The sequence below is a fragment of the Tauraco erythrolophus genome, chromosome 2 (assembly GCF_009769465.1).
Source record: "Tauraco erythrolophus isolate bTauEry1 chromosome 2, bTauEry1.pri, whole genome shotgun sequence".
NCBI lineage: Eukaryota > Metazoa > Chordata > Aves > Musophagiformes > Musophagidae > Tauraco > Tauraco erythrolophus.
Window position 1 is genome coordinate 3,454,163 of NC_141466.1, and position 25,425 is coordinate 3,479,587.

Below are 25,425 nucleotides of genomic sequence, written 5' to 3' on the forward strand. Positions count from 1 at the left end.
TGAGGGGCCCAGAACTGGACACAAGATTCCAGATGCGGCCTCACCAGGGCAGAGTAGAGGGGGAGGAGAACCTCTTCGACCTACTCACCACACCCCTTCTAATACACCCCAGGATTCCACCGGCCTTCTTGGCCACAAGGGCACGTTGCTGGCTCATGGCCATCCTGCTGTCCACCAGGACCCCCAGGTCCCTTTCCCCTGTGCTGTTCCCCAGCAGTTCAGTCCCCAACTTGTACTGGTACGTGGGGTTGTTCTTACCCAGGTGCAAGACTCTACACTTGCCCTTGTTGTATTTCAGTAAATTTCTCCCCGCCCAACTCTCCAGCCTGTCCAGGTCTCTCTGAATGGCAGCACAGCCTTCAGGTGATATGTTTAATTATACAGAATTCATGAGAATTTTACATGATAAATGTTCTAAACACTAATTGATTTTCAGAAAGAATGTCCTGAGAGCTTCTCTAAGAAATTCTTAAAATTTTCTATCAGCATTTTCATCTCCATTCCCCTCAGAGACACTTATTTTAATTTCTTTTCAGGCAGAAGGTTACACATTTGAAAATGATCACTCAAAAAAATTGTGTGTGGCTTTTCACTGCCTATTGCATTTTCACTGATGGTTCCCTGGTTTCCTACAGGAACCTGGAGGTTCAACATAATCACAGCCAACAGCCAATCTTTTATACGTTTTAAGAAATACTTATACTTTCATTTGCACCCTTCTTAGTTATGTACTTCCACTTCATATCTTCAATCACCAAAAAGATTAATATCAAGTTTAATTGAAAAGTCTCAAATTAATACAGTATTACATCATAGCTTGCTTATTTTTCCATGTAATACAAAAGGCCCATAGTTCTTTTAATTATTTTATAAATAGAAACAGGAAAACTGACTTTCCTCCTTCAAGTGCTGGGGACTGAAGCTAGTATTAGTAAATAGTAGTATGATTCCCAAGTGAAAGCAACTTCTGTTTTTTTGTAGCAATTCAATGTGTATGTCTACATGGATCAATGTTCTGCATCCTTCTTTCAACTGAAAAGCAGCTTTTCCAATTACAGTGCAACACCACAAAAATATATGGAATAATTTACAATAATTCAGTTTGATACTGAAGTGAGGGATCGATCTTGTACGACGCACTGTACAAAACACAGGCTTATTGCCCACGTCTGTACAGCATTACTGACAAAAAAGTTTCAATTGATTTATTCTAAATTTCCCCAAACAATTAAAATCTAATCCAAATCCCTGTCCAGATTAGCATGCTATCCCGTATCAGAAAGCAACACGAACAATACCAGACATTTTATCTATAAATCTCAGTCTATTAAAATGCTGATGCATACATTTACAAGTTTCATACTATCCTCTTCAAATCTGCTGTCAGAGACTCTACACTCTTAAAAGGGTAAGACCAGCTAAACTTTAATGCATGCTTATGCTTGATTTTCTTTTCCTCATCTTTTTGCTTCAAATATCAGACTTATTTAAGTCACTGCAAAATAGTGTAGCTATAAAGAATACGTGCATTCGATCCAGCAGCTTGGAAAACCAGACATTTCAGATAATATGTCATCAAAATTATTACATAAATCAGACATGCTTTATGGTGAACTCAATTATTATGTCACATGTAGTTACAAGACTACTTATTCTTTCTTTTAAACAGCATGGATGGGTTTTTAACAATCAAGAGCTCTGTAATTGCAAGGGCAGACCTCATAAAGACTCAAAATTTAGTTTCCAAGGTATTTTAATTAAATCCCAAGTCCAAAAAGTCTCCACAACAAAGCAGACAGGAAGAATATTAGCTGGAAATATGAAGCTCTATGACACTAATATCAGAGATGAACCTATACTGCCTTAATGGCTAAAGAAGAGGCCTTTTATTTCGGCCTCTTAAAAAGATGGAACAGTTACCAAGTAAAATTTCCCTAAAAGTTCACATTGTGTCGAATCTCTGCCTCCAGTTTCAGGATCATCTCTGATAAACATTAGTACTTCCTCTTTATTACCCATACATATACAAAATTGTAAGTGTTCACACAAAAGGAGCAAGAACCAATAATCAAGAATACATGTAGCATTCCATACAGTTGTGGGGGACTGGGACGGTCAAAATGACTCTCTCTGAAGTATCAAGAGATGTTTTTTCCAGCATGTTTTAAAATAAAATACAAATGTCCTCAGTTCTCCCTCACCTTTGACTTGTGTCTCAGATAATAGCCAAATAATTTATGTATAGAAAAAAGTCCTCCCCGTTGTGGATGTCAGCCTTCTCACATGCTCTCATTTCAGGAGGAAAGTGCTAATTTTAGTTACCATTTGAAAGCTATTATACTTATTAAATAATCATTCCAAAGAACCAAATCAGAGTAAGAATTTTAACAGAAAATCTTATGCTCAAATTTTTTACAGATTCAGCATTTTCCCATTCTAATAATCTAAATATTGCAAGATGAATTCTAATCCTTGAGCAGCGTTCTCAGGACTTCCTTCAGCGTTTTGCTCGCATCGAGCCACTGCGTTCCCGTGTGTCTGGCTCCACTGTTTGTAAAATGAAAACAGAGATTCCTACTGCACCATTAACTGCTAATCTGACACTGAAACGGTGATTTTATTGTCATGGGTGATGGGATGGAGAATTGTATAACTCCACTCCCCTAACAGGTACAGTAATAAGCTGTTAGTTCTTTAGGCAAAGGACACGAATCTGTTGGATAAAGGCTTCATTCTCTGCCCGTAATCAGCAGCTTGAGGGCCTTCTGCAGATTCTGCACAGCAGTGCTCACATCTTCATACTGCAAAGCACTGCCAGCATATTTGCAATATTTCTGAGCTCTGGCAAAGTCCTCTGGTGTCAAACGGACTTCCCCTGCAAAAACATAAGTATTACAAAGTTACTATAAAATAAATCTGACCGAGGCTTCCTTTCACATGATTGCTGTGTTTTACTTATATTTGTGGTAATATTATGAAAACCAGGCAAACACTTGTGGCACCATTACAAAGATCAAGCCACAGCGTTGCTTCTGTTCATTCTTCCTGCCATTCACATAATAATGCTTAACTTCTTTGCTGCTCACATTTGAAAAACATAAGAGGGCCTTTCTAAACAATGGTATTTGTACGAGCCAGTGCCTTTCAAAAGTAAGTCAATACCTTTGAGAAAGATCTGCTCTTCACCTAAGGCAGCAAAGGAGAGATTTTAACAATAAGCTAGCTGTAGCCATATCACAACCTGCAAGAAATGATTGTATTTACAGTATAATTTGCTCTCTTCTTCAGGAACACCACATAGTTAGAAACTGTTCCATCTCAACTGGAATAACTTTTCAAAATGTAGAAGCATTTCTCACCGGCGTGTTTTTGCACATTTTACATTTCTGGTTTTTTTTTTTCCAAGTAATGTTTATGTTTCCAATTTTATGTATGTTGACTGAAAACAAGATTGATCCCATTAAATGTGCCCATTTTCATAATACTGGAGAACACCAGCAAAACATATTCTCATAGTACAAAAAAAAAAATTAACTGTTATTTATTAATCAGAATATTTTCTTGACATAAGTTAAAACATTGGGAATTCTGTAATGCTCACACATATGCATTCAGTCTTCTAGAAAGCATAGTAGAGACTTAAGTCCTAACTGGCAGAAGATTTAATACGTGAATAGCATCACTGATACTATAAAATAAAATACTTTATTTGATAAAATAAAGCAAAGTTATGTCACTGTCCCTTCTTTCACTCACAAATTCACTGGGAGTTTTAAGGCTAATCCCATGGCGCTTCAGTAACCTACAGATAAATTATAAACCTGTACTCATGTTCTTCCAGAACAAATTAACTTGTAAAAGACTGATTTTTACGGACACAAATACAAATTACATGCAATGCTAAAGAATTCTGAATTTATTTGATAGGTTTTCCGATAGTGTCTTATAAGCAATGAATAGATTAAGAAAAAATGCTTTTTAAAATGCACCACAGATTTTATACAAAATTGGTTAAACAAAGACCTAGCTCTCTAAGCACAGTTTTCTAATTTTAAGCAATGACATGAATACACTTAGACACGTTTTTTATGGTACAATTTCAGTTAGCTGGATCCCTTTCTTTCAAAATAAAACTGCTGTTAGCAATACTGTGAGAACGTTTACTAAAGAATCTCAGTTCTTATCAGAAAATGTCTATTATATTTGCTTTTCCTTTCCCCAATCTTATTATTTAAGACCAGCTTTGGAACAAATAAAACGGAAAACCTGGGAATATTAAAAACGAGACTGGTCTGCTGGTTTTCAAAACAACCCTACCCCAATAAAAAGCAGAAGGGTAAGTGCTCCTAAGATTAATTTCATCAATTTTTAAAATATACTCTAGAATTCTGTTTATTTTCCGTTCACCAAATAACTGTTGAAGATTGAAGCACAGGACAACTTGGTGGGCTTGTTATTGTTGCAATGTGTATTATTCTACTGCTGAGTAAGCAAAGCCACATTAAATCTCTTAAAATACATACAACATGTGTGTAAACACGCATGAGGGAGTGCACAAACACAGGCACTCACTCAGGTTATTTTGTAAGCTAAAGCCACAGACTAAAAGCAGCTGGAGTCAATCTGTGACCACGTTACTGAACATCTTTAAGAAATTAAAAAGACCAAGTTCCCCTCAAAGTGGCTTTATGCTCCGACGCCAAAAGAAACTACAAAATCATTCTTTAAAAACTGGCCAAGGCATCAGTCCAGTATTCAACTAATTTATTGGAAGGAAGCCTAAATTCACCAGTCTAATCTTATTTTTACAGTATGAGCTCTATTAATGTTTTGCTGGCATAAAGCCTTATTTATTATGAAATCTACTTCAGATGCTATTATGACATAACTTGAGGGAAAGAAGTTAACGATTTTAAATTTACAAACCTAAGTTTACAGAGTAAGGGCGTTGATCTTTTGATGTGCTCAGTGGCCTCAGCTCCTATTGAAGCCATCACCTCACAAAGGACAAGCAGAATAGGAATAAAACAGCTCTGTGTTCTTAAATTTCCAAATAATGTGAAACTTAACTATAATGTATAACCACAAGAGTTAGTAACTAACTTCAATTTACATATTCCAAGGGTTAAGAAGCTTTGCAGAAAAGGACTTGGGAGTCTGGGTGGACACCTGTTTGCCCATGAGCCAAGGATCTGTCTCACACGACATCCTCGTCTCTAAACTGGAAAGACATGGATTTGATGGATGGATCACTTGCTGGATAAGGAATTGGCTGGATGGTCGCACACAGAGAGTTGTGGTCAACAGTTCAATGTCCAAGTGGAGGCCAGTGACGAGTGGTGTTCCTCAGGGGTCAGTACTGGGACCAGTGCTATTTAACATCTTTGTTGGTGACATGGACAGTGGGATCGAGTGCACCCTCAGCAAGTTTGCAGATGACGCCAAGTTGTGTGGTGTTGTGGACACGCTGGAGGGAAGGGATGCCATCCAGAGGGACCTTGACAGGCTGGAGAGGTGGGCCTGTGAGAACCTCATCAAGTTCAACAAGGCCAAGTGCAAGGTTCTGCACGTAGGTCAGGGCAATCCCAAGCACAAGTACAGGCTGGGCGGAGAATGGATTGAGAGCAGCCCTGAGGAAAAGGACTTGGGAGTGCTGGTGGGTGAGAAGCTCAACATGAGCCGGCACCGTGCGCTGGCAGCCCAGAAAGCCAACCGTGTCCTGGGCTGTATCAAAAGAAGCGTGGCCAGCAGTTCGAGTGAGGTGATTCTGCCCCTCTGCTCTGCTCTCGTGAGACCCCACCTGGAATACTGTGTTCAGCTCTGGAGTCCCCAGCACAAGAAGGACATGGAGCTGCTGGAGCGAGTCCAGAGGAGGCCACAAAGATGATCCGAGGGCTGGAGCACCTCTGCTCTGGAGACAGGCTGAGAGAGTTGGGGCTGTTCAGCCTGGAGAAGAGAAGGCTCTGGGGGGATCTTATTGCAGCCTTCCAGTACTTAAAGGGGGCTACAGGAAAGCTGGAGAGGGGCTTTTTACAAGGGCGTGTAGTGATAGGACAAGGGGCAATGGATTTAAACTGAGAGGGGAGATTTAGATTGGATCTAAGGAAGAAATTCTTCCCTCTGAGGGTGGTGAGGCACTGGAACAGGTTGCCCAGAGAAGCTGTGGCTGCCCCATGCCTGGAAGTGTTCAAGGCCAGGTTGGATGAGGCTTTGGGCAACCTGGTGTAGTGGAGGGTGTCCCTGCCCATGGCAGGGGGGTTGAAACTAGGTGATATTTGAGGTTGCTTCTAGCCTTAACCATTCTATGATTCTATATATGCACCTGAAGGGAGGGTGCATAGAGGACAGAGGCTTTTTTCAGTGGTGCCCAGTGACAGGACCAGAGGTGATGGGCACAAATTGAAACACAGGAGGATCCTGTCTGAACATCAGGAAACACTTTCACTGTGAGGGTGACCGAGTACAGGTACAGGTTGCCCAGAGAGGTTGTGGAGTCTCCATCCCTGGAGAGATTCAAACGCTGTCTTCTGAATTAACAGTGACATTTTTCTCAAACTTCTTCCTTCACTGCTGCAAATTAAACCATTAGGAGCGTACAGGGGTAGGGGGACACACAAAGGACATGGTCCTGAGCAACCATTTAACAGAACCCTTGCTTGAGCTTGAGACGACTTCAGAGGTCCCTTCCAACCTCAACCATCCTGTGATTCCTAGCTCTAAAAGCCCAACAACACTGAGATGGGAAGAGTATACTATATTTATCCTACACTAAATTTATCAGCACAGTAGTTATATTTATTACTGAAATGTGACAGACATATGGAATCTATAACTAATGTCAACAAGCATGGTCCTTCTAGTTTAACAGGAACACAAAGTGAAAACAGAAAGGTGATTTAACTAGAGTTAAAATAGTTTTAGAATTAAAATAATGTGTATTTTACATGATATATCTGCTTCTCCCTGGTATCCTTTTCTATCCATCACGCATTTTTCCTTTTTATGAAGTTGCTGAAATACAAGGCAGCTGATTTAAGAACATTTTAATAATGCAACTCGGTGTATAACAACAGCGATGGCAAAAGTAACTGAAATGATTTTTCAAACAAGATGCTATTTTTTCCCACTGAAGCACTTAAGATATTAGAAATATAAATCCTCAAAGATTTCTTCTTAACATCATGAAAACATGTAAAATGTCAAATTATTATTTCTATTTTGTGCGTAGAAAATCAAACATTATTATATGCACAACTAAAATGGACAAATGGTTACTCTATATTAGGCCACCTGTGGAAGGGAGCATATGGTAATGTAAGAAGATTTTATAAAAACTCTGTGTAGCACAACCATGAATGTGTTTAGTGTTAGCAAAATCCAGGAGTAATAAATTTTTTCCGCAAACGACACCAGGAAAGTGCACACACACATTATACAAAGTTGCTGTGTAGCTCAAGATGCTGTTGTCAGAGACATTAATCAATGTCTAATTGCATAAGCTTCGACACTTTCAAAAGTCAATGTTAAGCTCTGAAACCTCTTCTCAAAGGACAGGACGATTACTGAAGGATTCATGCTGATTAAAATCTAAGGAATACTGTTACTTTAACCTAATTTTCTTTTGATAAACTATTCCACTTTTCTCCACCAAAAGCTTCTCTCCCATCATAGCATCAGTCAAATTCCTTCTCCCATGTTGTGGGAAGGAAAGAAAATATATAATATATTTTTAAAATATACATTTGATCTTACTAGCAGAAAGAGTCTTGCAGGAATATGCGGAATATCCTGTTTGGCTATGACTATACTAGTACATTCATCAGTGCCAGGGAATGCGTCTCAGCACTCAAACTTGACTGTCTACACTGTCAAACTGCTGGAACAGACTCCAGCATGGTTTTGGCCCATGCAAACTAGCACTTTCCCAAACAATTCCTGGGCACGGCTTGTGGTTAGAGCAGGCTAGAGACCATTCCACATTGGCAGCCTTCACAAACTACCCTGTTTAGAAGGTTTAAAAGTTTAATAGTATGGATGTGAGTGGTTTCTGTGCCAGCTGTTCTCAGTGGCAAATATTTACAGGCATGTTTAATTTATTAGTATAAACACAGACATCGTGCCTAAACCGTGGAGCAAGTGTTCTTTGCACTGTGCTAGGCTCTATGGATCTACTGGAGGGCAACACTGATCCCTCCTTCCTGTCCAAAGGAAACTTCAGTTCCATAGGAATAGTGCATACCAAAGGCTAACCTCAGCACACAGCCAGGATCGAGGCCAAATATATCTGCTGCGAGTCAGGAGCTGGCAAGGGCTCCCGAGTGCCACAGTTTAGTACATCCGTTGGGAGATACAGGCATTTCCAAATCTACCTACAGGTCAGGGAACGAGGCTACTGTGGAACAGAGTGCTACTAATTAAAAGGACTCCTTATCACAGGTAAGTAGCCAGAGGGAACAATGCACTGGTCCTATCCAGATAGTGGATAAATGAACTTCTAATACTTAACGGAGAAATAACGTTGAAATCAAAACAATGACATTTTTGACAACCAGAATTGAACATTCAAACCAAGAAACAATGACTAAAATTTTCAGAGTAGTTATCCACAAACCTATTAGAATGACCATCTAGAACATCACGATAAGCTGGTTAAATATGAAAGCTTTGCTGTCAAACAACATAAAATTAGCTTCCCAATTAGCAGTTACGATGGGAAAGTTTCAGCTGTTTTGGTTGAGGAGCTACCAAAAACCCCATAACAGCCCCCAAAACTCAAAAACTATCACCAAGATAAACGGTTCAGCTACATGTCTGAGGTATTATTTTCAATAAAATGAGTTAACTGTCACAAGACATTACAGTAATACGCTAGACAAACAATAGGATGTGCCTTTTCTTCTTCAAGAGAATACTATCAGTTAACGTGTCACTATCAAAGGCAAATGCTGTTATTTTTATCTTTTAAAGACATCTTCTAGAAAAATGGCTTCCTAATAAATCTTAGTATCATCTTAATATCTTTACAAGGAGGACATGGAGCTGCTGGAGCAGGTCCAGAGGAGGCCACGAAGATGATCCAAGGGCTGGAGCACCTCTGCTATGGAGACAGGCTGAGAGAGTTGGGTTGTTCAGCCTGGAGAAGAGAAGGCTCCAGGGTGATCTTATTGCAGCCTTCCAGTACCTAAAGGGGGCTACAGGAAAGCTGGAGAGGGACTTTTTCCAAGGGCATGTAGTGATAGGACAAGGGGCAATGGATTTAAACTAAAAGAGGGCAGATTTAGATTGGATATAAGGAAGAAAATTTTCACTGTGAGGGTGATGAGGCACTGGAACAGGTTGCCCAGAGAAGTTGTGGGTGCCCCATCCCTGGAAGTGTTCAAGGCCAGGTTGGATGAGGCTTTGGGCAACCTGGTGTAGTGGAGGGTGTCCCTGCCCATGGCAGGGGGGTTGGAACTGGATGATCTTTGAGGTCCCTTCCAACCCAAACCATTCTGTGATTCTATCCTTGAACATTTTTATGCCAGCAGACTAAAATCAAGCAAAACACTGAACTCCTGATATAGGATTCTATTGAATCAAAATTGCTTTTTCAGTAAAGCTTCGATTTTAACATCGACACCCTCTTCAACAACATAATAAACTAAAATATCTAACAAAATATTACAATATACAAGAATACACCTACCTAAACTCGGCAGTAATAACAGGCAATACTTGACTGTGTCTAGTACTGGAACCCAAAACACCAATTATGCATACTATTAGCTTTCCCTGGTGAGGATAAACTGTAGGGTTTACAGTTTATTTAAACTGGGAATGGGAACAGATTTCATACCAGGACTTCTAGACCTCCTCCTCATTCAACATCCACATTATACTGCCAACAAAAATCTGAGTACTACATACAGATGTAAGTCAGCTTTTTATTATCTCTATTCCACGGACAGAAGAATTCCTAGGAAACAGTTGATAATTTGTCCAAATGCACATCAGTGTTCAAATTAGAATCTAGGATGATTCCGGCTTTATTGTCAGTCACTACTCTTTCACAGGCCATGGTTTTCCTAAGGTTAGCACTTATGTGTGCACTTCAAAGCACGATATATGCAAGCAGACAGAAAATAAAGGTAATATAGGTTATCAGTGATTTGAACATCAAAGGCAGATGGCATTCTAAAAGTTAAAAGCCTTGATTAAATGGTACATCAATATGGCATAATTAGCAGTACCTTATAAATTATTTAATTTAATACAGGTACCACTCATAATCAACAAGCACACATCCCAGTTGTGCTGCCACAGAAAAAAACACTGGAATGTCACGATTATTTAATGAAGGAAATAACTAACTTATACACTGACCCTGTGGAAGAAATTTAAAGTGAAAGGAATATGTATTAATTACCAAAGACATAATTTAGCAAGGCAAACAGGATACAGGTTTTGCTAAATGTATCAGAACCTCATCTGATAAAATAATAATAAAAAATAAAAATAATAATCTGATAAAATAAATAATAAAAAGTCTACCACAATGATAGCTCATTGGTTCGAGAAAGTCAGGCAGACCTAACACTCATCGTACACTGTGGCAAAGCTTTCAGAAACTATGAAACTCAGCAAAACAATGTTTAGCTGATGTTCATTTTCTTAAAAGTTTCTGAATTAGCAGCGTTGAGAGAATGATGACATCATTTCTCACACTTCCCCCTTCAGTGGAGGGGAGACACACAGGACACAGCATGTCCACGGACAGACAAGACAAGTGCCACCATCTTACCTGCAGACTGAGCACTGTAAAGGGAAGGGTCGACTAGAGGAATATTCTGAGGAGCAGGCTGAAGGGTGTTACTTGTCACTCCTGTAAATCAATGGAAAAAATTGGATTTGGGTTATTTTCATTTATAGACCTAGAAGTAAGCAAATAAAATAAGGAAACAGAACAGGTAAACCTAACGACTAAACGATTTTTAAATTACGCAGCTGGCAGCTTCTCAATTCTGAAAGCTTGTAACAAATGATTTCCGAATATTCACTTCAGACTATGAATGTTTCATAAAATAATACAGAAGAATTTACAGGCCTAGTAAAAGTTTAAATTAAACTGAAATCAAATTAAGGCACAGAATTTTATCAGTACAGTCTTTCACAGAAACCTAACTTCATGCATTAAAAAAAAATAAAAAAATACTAGTCCAAAAGACACTGGTTACCTTAGAGGGTTGAGGAAAACCTGCTAAAGAAGAGGAGGAGTAAACTTTTAAATGTGAAGTTTAAATTCTGCCTTTTAAAATAAGGAGGTGATTGGTGACAGCCAACATGGCTTCACTACGGGCAAATCCTGCCTGACTAATTTGGTGGCCTTCTATGATGGGTTTACAGTGTTGGTGGATAAGAGAAGAGCAAATGACATCTTCTATCTGGACTTGTCCAAAGCATTTGACACTGTCCTGCACAAGATCCTTGTCTCTAAATCGGAGAGAAATGGATATGATGGATGGACCACTCAGTGGATAAGGAATTGGCTGGATGGTTGCACTCAAAGAGTTGTGGTCAATGGTTCAATGTCCACGTGGAGGCCAGTGACGAGTGGTGTTCCTCAGGGGTCGGTACTGGGGCCAGTGCTATTTAACATCTTTGTTGGAGACATGGACAGTGGGATCGAGTGCACCCTCAGCAAGTTTGCAGATGACACCAAGCTGTGTGGTGTTGTGGACACGCTGGAGGGAAGGGATGCCATCCAGAGGGACCTTGACAGGCTGGAGAGGTGGGCCTGTGAGAACCTCATGAAGTTCAACAAGGCCAAGAGCAAGGTCCTGCACGTGGGTCGGGGCAATCCCAAGCACAAGTACAGGCTGGGCGGAGAATGGATTGAGAGCAGCCCTGAGGAAAAGGACTTGGGGGTGCTGGTGGATGAGCCCATAGCAGGGGGGTTGGAACTAGATGATCTTTAAGGTCTCTTTCAATACAAATGCTTTTATGACTCTATGATATCAGAAGGAGTCTCCATTATTTTATTTTTAAAGCCCCACACCTGCCATCTCACACTTGCAAACTATCTCCTTCCTAATTCCTTTGCAAACAACTGGTGAGAACAAAAAAGCTAGCCAGATTTAAAATGAAATAGTGATGCCAGAAGAAGAAACAGCACTTTACGCTGTGAAGCATTCTTGTATCTACATTCCCATTTTAGACACTCTCATTCGCATTGATCCAAACATATATTTTTGCAGTATGTTCAGAACACATATGAAATTATTTCTACAGTATCTGCTGTCTAGGAAGATGGTATAATCGCTTTTCTAAATGGAATTTCTAAAGGGGTTAAAATTATGTAATGCAAAGTATTCATATAGTCCAGTATATATGCCATAATTTTCAAATCTGGTAAAAACAAAGAAGTAAACATTTACCTAGGCTGAATGTAAAAAAACCCCACTCTCCCTCTCCGAGACCCAAAAAATCCCACCTATCTGAAGGATTTCCCTTTGATAAAGCTTAAAAAAAGCGCATCTTGAACTTTTCAGAGTGAAGCATTTTTAAAATGAGAAAGTGAAAGAAACTGAGGGGCTGTGTGACAAAAATATCTTATATGTTCTGTAATATAAAAATATATCTAAACAATCAAATTATCATCAGGATTGAAATCAAGAGCTTTTAATGTTTTTCTCGTATTAAATATAATTATCAAAAGGTGACATGAGGTGAAAAAGTTGTATTCACAAATCATTTAATATAACTTTTTTAAAAAAAATAAAACATACAGCTACTGGGAAGAACTTTGGATTTTTAAGAACTAAGTTTTGGTCCAAAAATTACACGGAATAAGGAGGAAGTTGCAGGAGCCAATATGTTTAGCAGTAAGGACAAAATTTCCATTAATAATATTGTGTGTGGTCAATCACACTAAAGTGCTTGCATGGGAAAAGAAGCATAAACCAACTAGAAGAAAGGTGTGAAAAGTACATTATCATTATGAAATGAAGTCATTCACCTATCAAGTGAGAGATTCAAAGGGTGCTTTACCATCTAGATGTTGGAATGCATGATCCTAGGGAAGCAAAAACCATTCTGTCTGCAGGAACACTCACTCTTTGAGTCCACGTACAGCTTCTGGCAAAGTGCTCCAAAATAGGTATTATATTTTTTAAAAACCATAACTATTTTTACGGTGTTAATTTATGCAGCTGCTTCTGCTATAGAATATCTGTATTACTTTACTTTATATGTAATGGAAAGAGGACGAGAATGTGCCTCTCGATGAAGGCATGAATTTTTGGGGTGTGACTGGGACATACCTGTGTTATGGGGTACTTCAGCTGGAGTGTTGGCTGGTGCATGGGCACCTGGTGGTATATGTATGCCAGTATAATTACTAGTTGGTACGTTGTTAGCTTCATATGTAGATGATGATGTTGGTTGAGTTGCTCCACTACTGAGAGAAGATGGCCCCGCTCCTTCCCTTTCAACATCTGCTAAGACACAATATAGGAATTACTGCACAAGTACTTGAAAACTTAGGCTTTCTTTTAAAACCTCCTTTCACATTTTTGTTAGTAGAGAAATTGCCACAACAGTGTGACATAAAACATTCATCAATATAAACCACCTACTGTTGATTTGACAAAGTGAAAAAGCAATGTATCATAGGATAAATATCTAGAAACTCACATACTTTCAAAGATCTCTTCTGTTTAAATTTAAGGATCACTTCATTACTGGTCTGAAAGTAAGCGATTTGTCTCATTACTACAGTCTCTCATACTTCCATGTACTGCATCCATAGTAGAATCACAGAATGGTTTGGGTTGGAAGGGATGTCTCAAAGATCATCTAGTTCCAACCCCCCTGCCATGGGCAGGGACACCCTCCACTACACCAGGTTGCCCAAAGCCTCATCCAACCTGGCCTTGAACACTTCCAGGGATGGGGCAGCCACAGCTTCTCTGGGCAACCTGTGCCAGCGCTGTTCCAACAAGAGACTAAAAACATGCAGTAATCAGTATTTTAATACAGACACGAATCAGAAAATGGAAAACTATTTGCCTTACAAATCCTTCATAAAAAGAAAGACAGTGCCAATCCTTCCACGCCATATCGATTAAATAGCAAATAAATAATAAAAAAGGGGAACTTTGGGAAAGTGATACCAAACAAGAAAACAAAATGCAGCTTAGGTGAGTCATAACTGTATCTTGAACAGTGGGAGTACATAATGTGCTGTAAGAATATCGGAGTTCAATACATTCCATTCCATGTATAAAGAACATATATATTATTTTTCAATCTAGTCATGTTCTTAAGGTTCTGGTCTAAGTTTATCCAATGTTGCTTTGAAGGCTGAGAAAGTAATGATCCAATTTTATTATCCTAATAAGCCAGTTAATTTAGAACATAGTTGATTTCTTTGCCTTAATTTGAATTCAGTTTAATTTAAAAAAAGCTTATTTTCTTTTACTGTGTTCATGTTCATCTGTATCAATAATGTCAGGTGGAACGAGTAGTTTTGGGACTGGCTTTGTTAACAGTCAGTTCTGGAAAGGGAGGGAAACAAATATGGGAGCACAAAACTTTTATGTGCCTAGAGCTGGCAAGAGATGGTTTTTCTTCATGAAATCTGCACTGATTCTCAACCGTACAAGATTATGTGTTATGTAAACACCTCTACTGCTTAATGATTAAACAGTCTACTATTACAAATATTAGAATTTTTTCCCATGTAAGGTCCTCTTCCTCCTAGAAAAAGTTCAGGTACTACCTTCACTAGAAACAACTAAACATCTTCTAATTCACAATACCATTTACTACAATAAAAGGCTATAAAGCAGAGTAAAATCAACAGTATTGACATTAGCACGTTTTTACTGGCCTTTAATAAATGCACAATTAAAGAATATATTTTTGGTTTATATTGCAAAGTCATAGTAGTTTACTTTCATTCGGAACATCCAAGTACTAATAAACTAATTCACAAATCCCCCGAATCCACAGTCTAATACCAATAATTTCATTTAAAAGTACTAAAAAGCAACAAAAAAACTAGAAGCAAAGTTCTCTCAGGAGTGCCAAGCACTGCCAGCAGAATTTAATATAAAAACTTAGAACATGGTAAAATTTTTGCATGTTACTCTTGTGAAAATTATTTTCACTTGCTGCAACCAGTAATTCAGGCTGTGGTTTTATGAGCCATTTTTGACATATGCAAACAAAACCTGGCAGATTTCTGGAAGACAAAGGATATTTCACGGTACAAGATTTTTCCTTAGCTATATTTTTTTGCTAGTAACTCCTGCTGTGATATCATGTGGCTAACATGCATGGAAGTAAAATTAAATGTGTTAAAACTGGCAAAAAAAGGTGACATTCCAAAGTAAACACAGGATATAATACCTTTTAAATAATAATGTAACGATAGGGGTAAGTCATTGGTTGAATCCTGTATTTTTCAGTGGTTTTGGTGCTAACTAAAAAATTATTTTGAAGCAGTTTCAAAAAATAAAGTTTAGTTTAACAAAATTCCATAGACTTAGTGCACATAAGATTAATGAAAGAGTTACAGACTGTACTCATCATGCTGTCCAAAGGTAAGGCTGCCCAAATCTACTTGTAACACTATTATCAATTATTAATAGCTTGGCCAAACTGTAGCCATAAAGTTGGATTTTCCATGTTGGGTGTCTGCCTGAAGCTAGTATTTTGGCAAAAATGTAAAATTTACACTTTTGAGAATGAGGGAGTGGAAGAAAACATGCTTTCATTGTACTCAGTATCTCAATTAAGGGAAATTACCTGTAAGTTCTTGCCCAGACTTAAACCGTTAATGCACTTATTCCCTTTTCCTGCCCACTGTAGCTTCCTGCTGCCCTTATCCGGCTCTTCAGGCCCATTCTAATTCCTCTTTCTCTGCACCCAGACTTAGAATCATAGAATGGTTTGGGTTGGAAGGGACCTCAAAGATCATCTAGTTCCAACCCCCCTGCCATGGGCAGGGACACCCTCCACTACACCAGGTTGCCCAAAACCTCATCCAGCCTGGCCTTGAACACTTCCAGGGATGGGGCATCTACAACTTCTCTGGGCAACCTGTTCCAGTGTCTCACCACCCTCAGCCCCAACTCTCTCAGCCTGTCTCCAGAGCAGAGGTGCTCCAGCCCTCGGATCATCTCTGTGGCCTCCTCTGGACCTGCTCCAGCAGCTCCATGTCCTTCTTGTGCTGGGGACTCCAGAGCTGAATGGAACTTCATATCCCGTATCTGCAACCCCTTGTCCCATACTTGTGTCTGTCTTGCACTACGTCCCAGTCTTCTCTCCGACACATTCCTAGTTTTAGCTTCAAACTTCCTCACCGTACAGCTCATGGTCTCTAGTCACTCCTGTGAAAGTGCAATGCTGCAGACAACACTGGCCCACAAAAGATATGAACTCAAATAGTTAAAGTCTGGCAATGCTATAAATAAAAAAAGCAACTAAAAAAGCGTTAGAAGTGCTGACCACCCTTAATGTCAGTGCCTGTAAGAGGCAAATTCACAAAAGGGCGATACTTTTTAATCAGGCACATGTATCAAGAGCTCAAACTCAACTGTTTGATTTGCTCATTATGCAACTGGCAAATGTTAAACTGTATTAAACATAAAAGCAGCTTGGTTTAAATTAACTCTTCTCAAGTATTTAAAGTGTCCAAATTTAATCAAAGCATTGTAACTATTCTTTCTGCAAAGTAAATATTTAAAATATTCTTTATCACAGATTAAAGTATTAGAACCATTTCAAGATACGCACTTGCAGTATTTGTGAAGAGTTTTATCAGCCCTGCCAAACAGAAGGATTTCAGGCTACTGGGAAAGAACATTTAACTCAACAAACTGGTTTTTAAGTTCTGTGGTTAGAACATCCGTAACGTTATTGGAAAACAAATCTTTTCCTGGGAATACGAATGACCACTAGGAAAATTAGAGAAACAATTTCTCATAAAGCAATAATAACCTATGAAATTAAAAGTTCCTCGCCATTTGCTTACGGATGCTGAAATACCAGGATGTGAAACAGTGACACAATCGTTTCACATCCAGGTTCAGCTCCAGCTGAGTTCCTTGTCTTGGAACCTCATCAGCCTTTGTGCTTGGATCCCAACATAATGAATCCATGTGCTCTTTAGATTTTCCTCAGAGCTACTGGATACCCAGACTATCTGGTTGGTTGGTTGGGTTTTTTTAAGTTATTATTTCTTTACTGAAGGCAAGACTTTGTGGAATATGGCTGATACCCCTGGCCCTATAACCAACAATCCAAAGATACTTTCATATAAATAGAGGATTCTCAAGGCTTAACAGCATTCCCTTCTCCAGTGTAAGGAAGCATCAATTATGACTTCACTTCAGCAGCCCAGGGCACTACATTTAAAACTACCAAAATTTTTAAGAAGTCCAGACTCCCTCAATTCTCTGGACTCCCATTTTTAAGGACCCTAAAGAATTAAAAAGATAATCTATTCATTTTAATTCAAAAACATTTTCTTTTCCTCATTCTGCTGCACTGTTCAGCTTGCTTGACATGTTACTAGAAGATGTACAATGTAAGGTTCTATTGGAACACTGCTTTTTTAAAAAAAAAAAAAAAAAGTATGGATATTTCTTTCCACAACATTGAGAAATGGACTCAAAACTCCATCAACTTTTCATACACCATTCTTTTTACTAGTTGGAACTAAAAAGGTCTCCTGAAATCCCGCGATATAAATGTAGAATACATATTATATATTGCAATGAAAGTGGTAACATTGGATGTATTTTACTGTGGATATATCATGACCATTTAGGAACTTTTTCATATTTGAAATCACCTTTTTAATTTTTTTCCATCAGTATCAAATCTTGTTGGATGACCTAGGGCTACTACTAAGTGACCTTTACGTGTACTCTGGGACCTGTATTCCAACTGCACTAATAAATCAAGCACACCATTTTAAGGTTTCCATGGTGGCATCCTGACAAAAGCATCCATAAATCCAACGGCAGAACTGCATAAAGGATGCCTATGTGACTGTAAAAACATCTCCAAGAGTTACAGTATGGTTTTCAAGAATCACAAAGAAAATAACACTTTGGAAAAAAATGGTAATTTGTCAAGCTACAGAGACCCAGTTTCACTCTGTTTAAACAGACTTTTTCCACTTGCAAGGGGAGGAAGAAAATGAGCAAGCAGAAAGGAATGGGGAAGGTCCAGTCATACAGTCAAACAATGCTGCTTTTCTTCTTAGGGTGCACAAAGCCAGAATTGACACTTTTTTTTACTGATTCTTCTAAAAAATAATTTGCATAAAATTTTTGTCTTGGTTGTGCAAAGCATTATGGACACCTACACTATGGAGTTAATTTCCAAAAATAAACATCAAAAAGTATTTTTTAATTTCATTGCTCAGAATATAAACGAATGTGAGAAATTCTCTTACCACACGAAATACGACTCAATAACAACAACAAAAAAAGTCAAATTATAGATATTACAGGCTCCCTATCAATCAGGATGTTAAAATTTTGGCTCACTCCGCATTTGCGTCCCTTCTAAGTCGCATGTAGACATAACTTGGTAATGAAAGCAGTAGTCTTCACCAATTCACACTACTGCTTGTAATGACCTGCAATAAATAGTAAGGATTTGAGTAAAGTCTGAATTCTACTTTCCCTCCTACAACAGTTTCTTTTGCAGCCTTGAGCAAGGCAGTTAGCTTTGCTTCCCTATTAATCAAACAAAGAAAAACCCTATTTGTTGCTGATGACAATTATTGTTTCTGCACAAGCTGCACACACACATTTTTAGCAAAAGCTCTGTAATCTTTGCTTAGAAATTCTATTTTTCCAATTGTTTAGAATTTGTAATTCATTTCACATCACCAGGTGAGCTTTGTAAACATTACCACACTATGAGCCAGACCACTAAAGAGCACTCATTTAAAGCCAGAAATATTTAACTGGGCAATTCATTACATTCACTACAAAAGATTTTTTTTCCCACATGTTGTCTTCTCCATTAAGTTATCAAACTGGTGTAATTTGTCTTACAAAGATGTGGTGATGTTTGCAGCTGGAGTTGCATCATAGGTGTCTCTAACTACAGCTGCATTCAGCAGTTAAGAAAACTGCCTTGAAAAAGAACATATGTTGAAGAAGAAATTCATTTTCTAACACTTCGAATATAGTTGTGCCTGGATTGGAGCATGTTTCCATGGGTAGGACAGCCATTCCAGTGCTTAAGTTTGTAGGGAATCTTTAGGTGAGGAAAATACAGTAGCAAGAATAAACCAGTGGCCTGGAAATCAAATTGTATCATACTCATTATTTGTTCACTAATATTTGAATTTATTTGTGTTGTCATGTTTCTAGAGTATTAAGCAGTATTTTATCCAGGAAACTGCGAAGAAATTATAATTGGCATCCAGGCTTTTAGATATTTTTGTTTACTTCTAACAAAATAAAGGCTAACAATAAACAGGAATAGATGTTTGGTACACTTTCTCGTTAAAAAAAATGGTGATGTTGTATTTTATCATTTTTTAGTTTTCTAATTTTTTTTTTTAAAATGTAACAGTGCCCAGGAGATATAAATGATAAGAGAGTGGAGAGCCACTTCTCAGACTTTTTGAGCCTCAGAAGCACTTTTATCTGGCCCTCTCCCCCTTCCACCCATTGATTCTTTTCCATATCATAGAATCATAGATTCATCTGGTTGGAAGAGACCCTCAAGATCATCGAGTCCAACCATTCACCCTGCACTGTCAGGGTCCCTAAACCATGTTCCTCAACACCAAATCCACATGGTTTTTAAACACCTCCAGGGATGGGGACTCCACCATCTCCCTGGGCAGCCTGTTCCAATACCTCACAACCCTCTCTGTAAAGAAATTCTTCCTGATATGCAACCTAAATTTCCCCTGGTGCAACTTGAGGCCATTCCCTTTCGTCCTGTCATTCATAACATGGGAGAAGAGACCGATCCCCATCTCCCTACAACTTCCTTTCAGGTAATTGTAGAGAGTGATAAGGTTCCCCCTGAGCCTCCTCTTCTCCAGACTAAACAGTCCCAGCTCCCTCAGCCACTGAATGAATATACAACTGAATGATTTTTTCAAGAATTATAAAAAGGCTGAAGGATCCCTTATATATTACCTGGTCCAAATCCTCACTCATAGCAGCGCTAACACAGATCATGCTGCTCTGGAAACAGAATGGTTGAGGTTGGAAGGGACCTCTAGTCCCTTATCTAGTCCAATCTCCCGTTCAAGCAGGGTCAGCTAGAGCCAGTTGCCCAGGACTGTGTCCAGTTGGGTTTTGAATATTTCCAAGGATGAAGATTCCATAACCTTTCTTGGATTCTTTTCAATACCTGACCACACTCCTGATGGAAATTATTTTCCTAATAATTAATTCACATTTTCCTTGTTGCAACCTGTGCCCATTGCCTGTTGTCCAATCACTATGCATGTCCAAGAAGAGCCTGTTTTAGAACTTCTCTGCTCTCTCCCATGAGGTATAGCTTATGATAGCAGTAAGAACTCTTCTTAGACCCACTTAACTTCACCTCGTATGCCGTGTTCTCCAGTTCACATTTGGAAGACAATAGAAAACTCTCATACTTCAAGAAATACACTACTTTCTAACAAAGGTGGGCTTGGAAGAAGTAAGACTGCCTATCTTCTACTTCCTCATGCTTTGCTCACTGTCTGATACAAAGGTGGTAAGCTAGACAGTTTTTATTCATGCTACTTTTCCGGTTTTTATCTTTTGCTGCACATTTGTCTTCTGCTAAAGAACCAGCTAGTGGCTGCCAAGCGGAATAGGGTGCTATACCATAATGGAAGGACCACCAGTTTAATTTTTCTATAAACAGTAGGTCGTGCCCACCCTCCTCTTCACAGATGAACGGGAAAGAAGCTTCAAAATATGAGATCGCATAATGAAAAGAGTGAGAACCAGAAAATAAACCAATTTTCTCATGTTCTGACATGTTTAAAATAAATCCAATGTGCAGAAAATTACAAGCCTATTCATGACATATTTGAAATTACAGGTTCAGACTTCAAAATCCACTGAAGACCCAGGTGCAGACCCCCCACATGAATGAATGGAAACAAACAAATGAATGTGTGTGTGTGTGAGCACATTTAAACACACATAATGACATAGGGGAATAGAGCTGTCTTTCTCAGGATAGGTGTCATGGTTTAACCCCAATCAGCAACTAAGCACCACACAGCCACTCGCTCACCTCACCCCTGGTGGGATGAGGGTGAGAATTGGAAGAAAACTCATGGGTTGAAATAAAGACAGTTTAATAAGTGCAAGTTTTAAGAGCAAAAGCCACATGCACAAGCAAAGCAGGATAAGGAATTTGTTCACTGCTTCCCATGAGCAGGCAGGTGTTCAGACACCTCCAGGAAAGCAGAGCTCCATCACTCATAACAGTTCCTTGGGAAGACAAACGCCATCACTTCAAACGTCCCCCTGTTCCTCCTTCTTCCCCCAGCTTTATATGCTGAGCATGGTGTGGAATATCCCTTTGGTCAGCTGGGGTCAGCTGTCTCAGCTGTGTCCCCTCCCAACTCCCCATGAACCCCCAGCCTACTCACTGGTGGGGTGGAGTGAGAAGCAGAAAAGGCCTTGACTGTGCGTAAGCACCGCTCAGCCATAATGAAACCATCCCTGTGTTATCAACATCATTTTCAGCACAAATCCAAAACACAGTCCCATAGTAGCTGCTACGAAGAAAATTAACTCTATCCCAGCCAAAACTAGAACAATAGGTTAGGATGTGATCGATATGCTCTTGCAAAACCGGGTCTGCTTGGTATGTGTGCTGTTACTTCTCGGAGAGGCTGGCTTGCATCTGCTCACAGTTGCATTATCTGTCTTAAAAAAAGCTCTAAATGAGAAAGGTTTGGATGCCCCTAACATTTCTTACCGAAGAGCTAAGACTTCAATTAGCAGCAGAATTTAGAGAGGTCTGAATGCATTAAATAGAAGACAGTAAAAGTTAAACAGTTCGGGAGGCTTCAAATAACCTGTTCTGACAAACATTTGTTTTGGTAAGTGGGTGGCCTTGGAAATCACCAACTTTTTATCTGAAGTTAAGGAAGTAACTTCAAGGAATCCTGCACACGAAAGTCAGGCAGCTAGAAGAACACAGGGAGTAATGAAAACACAAGGAAAAGGGGGATGAGGGAGAAAGTGGCAGGAAATCCAATATAAAAAGAGCAGGCCAACACACCACATCATTATACAGGGAGGGAGGGGTTGTCTCACAATCAGGTGTTTGCTTTGAAGTCAACCACAATCAATCCAATTTCTATTCCTATTTAATTCCTGAGAGAGGATAAACTGGCAAAGGGATCACAACTTTACAGAACAGACTTAAAAGGAAGACTGTGGGTAGCACTAAAGAAGGTGACAACGCCTTCCTAGAGAGTAGCTGTATTCAAAATAATAACCTCCACTACAGAGGAAAGAATATTTTATTTAATAAGTCAATCAAATGGCAAGGTCCAATGAAAATAACAGCAGGAGAAGCTGCCCATTGTGAACGGAACATTAAACGGGGAAGCAGTGCTTCCTGTGGGGTGCTCCCTGAAGAACTGTGCATACCACCACTCCAGGCTTGGCCGAGCCCTCTGCTCTTTTAAAAAGAAAATGAAAACACATACCAAAGCTCTCTCCTTCCATTCCAATAGGCCCGGGCTGAGGAGTCTCTCCATTCTTCAAGCAGTTATGAATGTATGCTGCCTTCCACCTGGCGTACTTCCTGTGCTGGACGTTCTGGGGAAGGGAAAAGACCAGCCATTTTAATCACTCACTTCCGTGAATTAATGCATTCAAAACAGAAATATAATCTGGTTTTCCACTCTGAGAAGAGATTATAAAACTAAACCACTTTCTCTGTTGTCGTTCGACATCCCTTTAAAGATAAACAACACATGTGAAATTAATCAGCGAGTTAAAAAAATAAAGAACAAGAACTACTCTAACAGGATCTCAGCATGAAGGGAAAACGTGGAGATCTTCAATTAGTGCAGAATGTCAGGAAAAGGAAATAAATTATACCAGGACCATCTAGTGTGAAAGACAGAGCACTGTGCAGCAATTACCGATGTGAAATAATAAAGAAAAGCTGCTATCTCCATAAACTTGGATGATTATTTACTTTAGATATAAATATCTGAAACCTAAAATGCTACTCCCTGCTGGTCAAGAATGTAAAATCACTTCTAGCTACATCATTTTAAATTTAAAAAATGTATCTAAGAGCACAAATACAGAAAGGTTGCTGTAGTTGTAGACTAACATAATGTGTGTGCGATATTCTAGGACATACAATATTTTTATTTAGTGTCTTCACAACACAGCTAAAAATCAGATTAAGTACTTCAGCAATAGCAGTGAGAAGCGAATTTGCTGCTTGTCTTTCTGATTCCATTCCCACAGTAACAGTTTGAGACAGAAAAAATGTGGTAGTAACTTCATTACTTAAACCAACAACATGATTTTTCACTATTTTGAGTTTCTGGGAAAACGGAACTGAAGAAAAGCATTTCACCTGGGTTTTCATAGATCCTTCTTCTCACTAAACACCAGTGATCGAAATAAAGATCAGAATCTCAACTATTCTGATATTTTCCATTTCACTTTTTTAAAAGATACTTTATTGTTCTTAGGTACAACTTTAATTAACGTCAAAACATGAAATGAAGATGGCTACCTTGTATCTCCTGGGAGTGTTACAACAGTGGGTTTTTAATCCAGGAAGAGTTCTGAATTGTTAGAAGAAAACTTAAACCGATTATGCAAAACAACTACTTTGTCAAAAGTTGTAAAAGAAATAACCAGATGTGACAGATATGAGGTAATATATTTCAAGGAACGAGACTGAACATGGAGATGAGAAATGTGGAAGGATGAGTGGAATAATTTGGCCAAGTGAACAATGCAGGTTGATAGCGTGTCTCACATTGACATCCCCATCTGTAAAGCACTGGTGAACTCAAATTTCCACAGTAGTAATAACAGCTAAAGTGGTTTGGAAACTGAGGCAGGTAGAATAATCTCTCTTTAGAAGTCCTGACTGAAATGACATCGAAAGTTTTTGAGAATTAATAAACTGAAATTCCAAATTGTACACAAAGTCTACAGCACTGTCACCTAGAGAGAAAGTGACAGGATAATGGATATCTCCAGCTTACACTCAAGTATGTGAGAAAAAAAATAAATTTGTAGATTGGTAGAGGCCTGCATAGATGAAAAAGGAGCTAAAGGAGCTCCTGGACAAACTCAAACACAAAAAAGAAGCCTAGAGAGGGTGGAAGCAGGGACAGGCAGCCTGGGAGGAACACAGAGAAATCGTCCGGAATACGTGGGCCCTCTCCAGAAGGAAATGGGAGACTTGGTCACCCAGGATAGGGTGAAGGCTGAGGTTCTCAATGACTTCTTTGCCTCAGTCTTCACTGGCTAGAGCTCCAGTGGCACAGCCCAAGTCACAGAAGGCAAAGTCAGGGACTGGGAGAACGAAGAACTGCCCACTGTAGGAGAAGATCAGGTTTGAGACCATCTAAGGAACCTGAAGGTGCACCAAGTCCATGGGATCTGATAAGATGCATCTACAGGTCCTGAGGGAAGTGGCAGATGAAGTTGCTAAACCATAATCCATCACATTTGATAAGTTATGGCAGTCTGGTGAAGTTCCCATCGACTGGAAAAAGGGGTAACATAGCCCTCATTTTTAAAAAGGAAAAAAAAAGGAGGACCCAGAGAACTACAGGGTCGGGGCAACCCAAGCACAAGTACAGGCTGGGTGGAGAATTGATCGAGAGCAGCCCTGAAAAGGACTTTGGGGCGTTGGTTGATGAGAAGCTCAACATGAGCTGGCAACGTGCGTTTGCAGACCAGAAAGGCCAGCAGATCGAGGGAGGTGATTCTGCCCCTCTGCTCTGCTCTCCTGAGACCCCACCTGGAATACTGTGTTCAGCTCTGGGGTCCCCAGCACAAGAAGGACATGGAGCTGTTGGGAGCAGGTCCAGAGGGGCCATGAAGATGATCCGAGGGCTGGAGCACCTCTGCTCTGGAGACAGGCTGAGAGAGTTGGGGCTGTTCAGCCTGGAGAAGAGAAGGCTCCGGGGGGATCTTATTGCAGCCTTCCAGTACCTAAAGGGGCCTACAGGACAGCTGGAGAGGGACTTTTTACAAGGGCGTGTAGTGATAGGACAAGGGGCAATGGATTTAAACTGAAAGAGGGCAGATTTAGATTGGATATAAGGAAGAAATATTTTACAATTAGAGTGGTAAAACACTGGAACAGGTTGCCAGAGAAGCTGTGGATGCCCCATCCCTGGAAGTGTTCAAGGCCAGGTTGGATGAGGCTTTGGGCAACCTGGTGTAGTGGATG

General features: G+C 39.5%; 1 protein-coding gene across 3 annotated transcripts in view; it reads right to left on the minus strand.

Annotated features, from left to right (window-relative positions):
- Window positions 1–2,404: 2,404 nt before the first annotated feature.
- LOC104378811 (vacuolar protein sorting-associated protein VTA1 homolog) overlaps window positions 2,405–25,425 on the minus strand; it is a 44,201-nt gene continuing 21,180 nt past the window's right edge. The window contains exons 5-8 of one of the 3 annotated variants that reach the window (XM_086632028.1): window positions 22,694–22,805; window positions 13,299–13,472; window positions 10,781–10,861; window positions 2,405–2,875 (exon numbers count right to left, since the gene is read on the minus strand). In XM_086632028.1, the coding sequence (XP_086488154.1) occupies window positions 2,730–2,875; window positions 10,781–10,861; window positions 13,299–13,472; window positions 22,694–22,805 (513 nt within the window). In that variant the 3' untranslated portion in view covers window positions 2,405–2,729. Of the gene's footprint in view, window positions 2,876–10,780; window positions 10,862–13,298; window positions 13,476–22,693; window positions 22,806–25,425 lie in introns of all 3 variants that reach the window. The other 2 variants (XM_086632027.1, XM_086632029.1) reach the window with 2 other exon arrangements.